Source organism: Notothenia coriiceps, unplaced genomic scaffold (genome assembly GCF_000735185.1).
Source record: "Notothenia coriiceps isolate Sejong01 unplaced genomic scaffold, NC01 NC01_scaffold00013237, whole genome shotgun sequence".
Lineage (NCBI taxonomy): Eukaryota > Metazoa > Chordata > Actinopteri > Perciformes > Nototheniidae > Notothenia > Notothenia coriiceps.
The window spans coordinates 2,897-4,696 of record NW_011345938.1 but is presented as its reverse complement, the minus strand read 5'-3'; the positions used below and the strand labels follow the sequence as shown (position 1 = coordinate 4,696).

The 1,800-nt window shown below is 40.7% G+C and overlaps 1 protein-coding gene across 1 annotated transcript in view; it reads right to left on the bottom strand.

Moving 5' to 3' along the window:
- Window positions 1-369: 369 nt before the first annotated feature.
- LOC104947859 (thrombospondin type-1 domain-containing protein 4-like) overlaps window positions 370-1,800 on the bottom strand; it is a gene marked incomplete at both ends in the record, with an annotated part of 3,562 nt that continues 2,131 nt past the window's right edge. The window contains 2 exons of the mRNA XM_010773973.1: window positions 370-574; window positions 1,106-1,235. Coding sequence (XP_010772275.1) covers window positions 370-574; window positions 1,106-1,235 — 335 coding nt within the window. The remainder of the gene's footprint in view (window positions 575-1,105; window positions 1,236-1,800) is intronic.

Sequence of the window (1,800 nt, the reverse complement as noted above, 5' to 3'; positions counted from 1 at the left end):
GGCTCCTTATTTTCATCTAAAGTAACAGACAGAGAATCAGCACTTTGGAAACAGGGCTGAAACAGAGGGGATTATGGGTAATGCTGCAATGATCTGTTTGGTGTTTCAGCCAATCAGAGACATGTTTTGTATATATCTGAGACCTATAATATATTGATGAAAAACAGTATGATAGGGGACCTTTAAGATATAAATAAGCGCAGAAGTAAAAAATTATCATATAACATGTATAAAATAAAAAATATATATTACTGATAGGAAGTAATTGCAATAAACTGTAATGTAAACAATATGTATGCGTAAGGAGAAGTGATAAATATGTATAGATCTGTAAACAGGTATACAACAGTCAGTAAAAGCATGTCTCACCGCGCTCCACTCTGAGCGGACCTGCCACTCGCTGCAGATCTTCAGCTGGCAGCTGCTCGTGATCTCCGGTCGTTCTAAGTGTTCGCAGCGGCTCGTGTGAACGTTCAGGGTGCGGTTGGCGTAAATCTGCCGACACAAAACCTGCCGGTGCTGCGTGCCCAGCCCGCACATCGTACTGCACTCTGACCACTCCCCAATGTCCCAGCTGCTCGGGAGGAAGCACACGAGCAGACATGTAGAGCCATTATTAAATAACATTAGTGTGTTTTCCTTTGAGTGAACTTGCTCTTTGAGTAGGGATTGAATCAGTATTCTGTCATTATTTGTTTATTTTCTGTTATTGTTTAGTAGTCACAGTCTGTCAGTTTCCTGTTTTACTTGTGTGACCAATGAAAACGTTGTCATGTTGCCGTTGTTCAGCATGGAAACATTCATTAGCTAACAATGACATTATTGTTCTATTAATATAAAGGGAGGTCAGGTACTCTTTAAAACAGCTGCTAGTTATGGGTACTTTTTACTGAAGTACATTTCAAAGCCTCTTTACTTTGACTTGAGTAAAGAAGTTTAGCCAGTACTTCTACTTTTACCAGAGTATTTTTAAACACGAGTATCTGTACTTCTACTTGAGTAAAGGATGTGTGAACTTTTGCCATCTCTGGTTAGGAGTGTGTGAGGAGAGTTTGTGAGGAGAGTGTGTTAGGAGAGTGTGTGTGAGGAGTGTGTGTTCCCTCACAATGCGGGGCAGGGCTGCAGGTTGCAGGCCTCTTCCTGTTGAGAGGGTTTGCTGCTGCTGTCACACAGAGCCTCGGACACCTGGCCCTGGTTCAGTCGGGACACGCAGTTGAAGATGGAGTATCTGAATCCTGAAACCACACAGAAACACTGAATAGTTTAATCAATCTACGTCTGTTTTTATAGAAAACAAAGAGCAAAGAAACCCATAAATGGTGGATGCCATTCTTCCATGGTGTGTTCATTAGCTTTAAGTTGGAAACAACACACACACTACGAATAAAGCACGTTGTATTTCATTTCCTTTAAACATCAAGTTACTAGATGTTTTCAAGAGGAGGCTCCAAGTTATATTTCCCAGTCGGCAAGGCATGTTTCCGATTATTCTGACACGACTTGAACGCAGCACAAAAGCCAAATGTCACGAAAGGGATTCCCATTATTCGGATGCCCTCTAAAATGTTATTGGTTCTTCCTTGGACCTTGCTGTACCCTTTCACTAATTGTCTTTAAGATCAAATGTAAAAGTCAGCTGAATTAGTGTTGATACTGCAAGGAGACGTATTGTTTGAAGAGAAATTGAAGATGTTGTTTAATTGTTGATATATTTATGATCCACGTCAAGTATTCAGTTTCGGCGGCATTTCTTCCAGTTTTCCAAAGGTCTTCTTATCAGGGCTCTATAAATAAAGAACT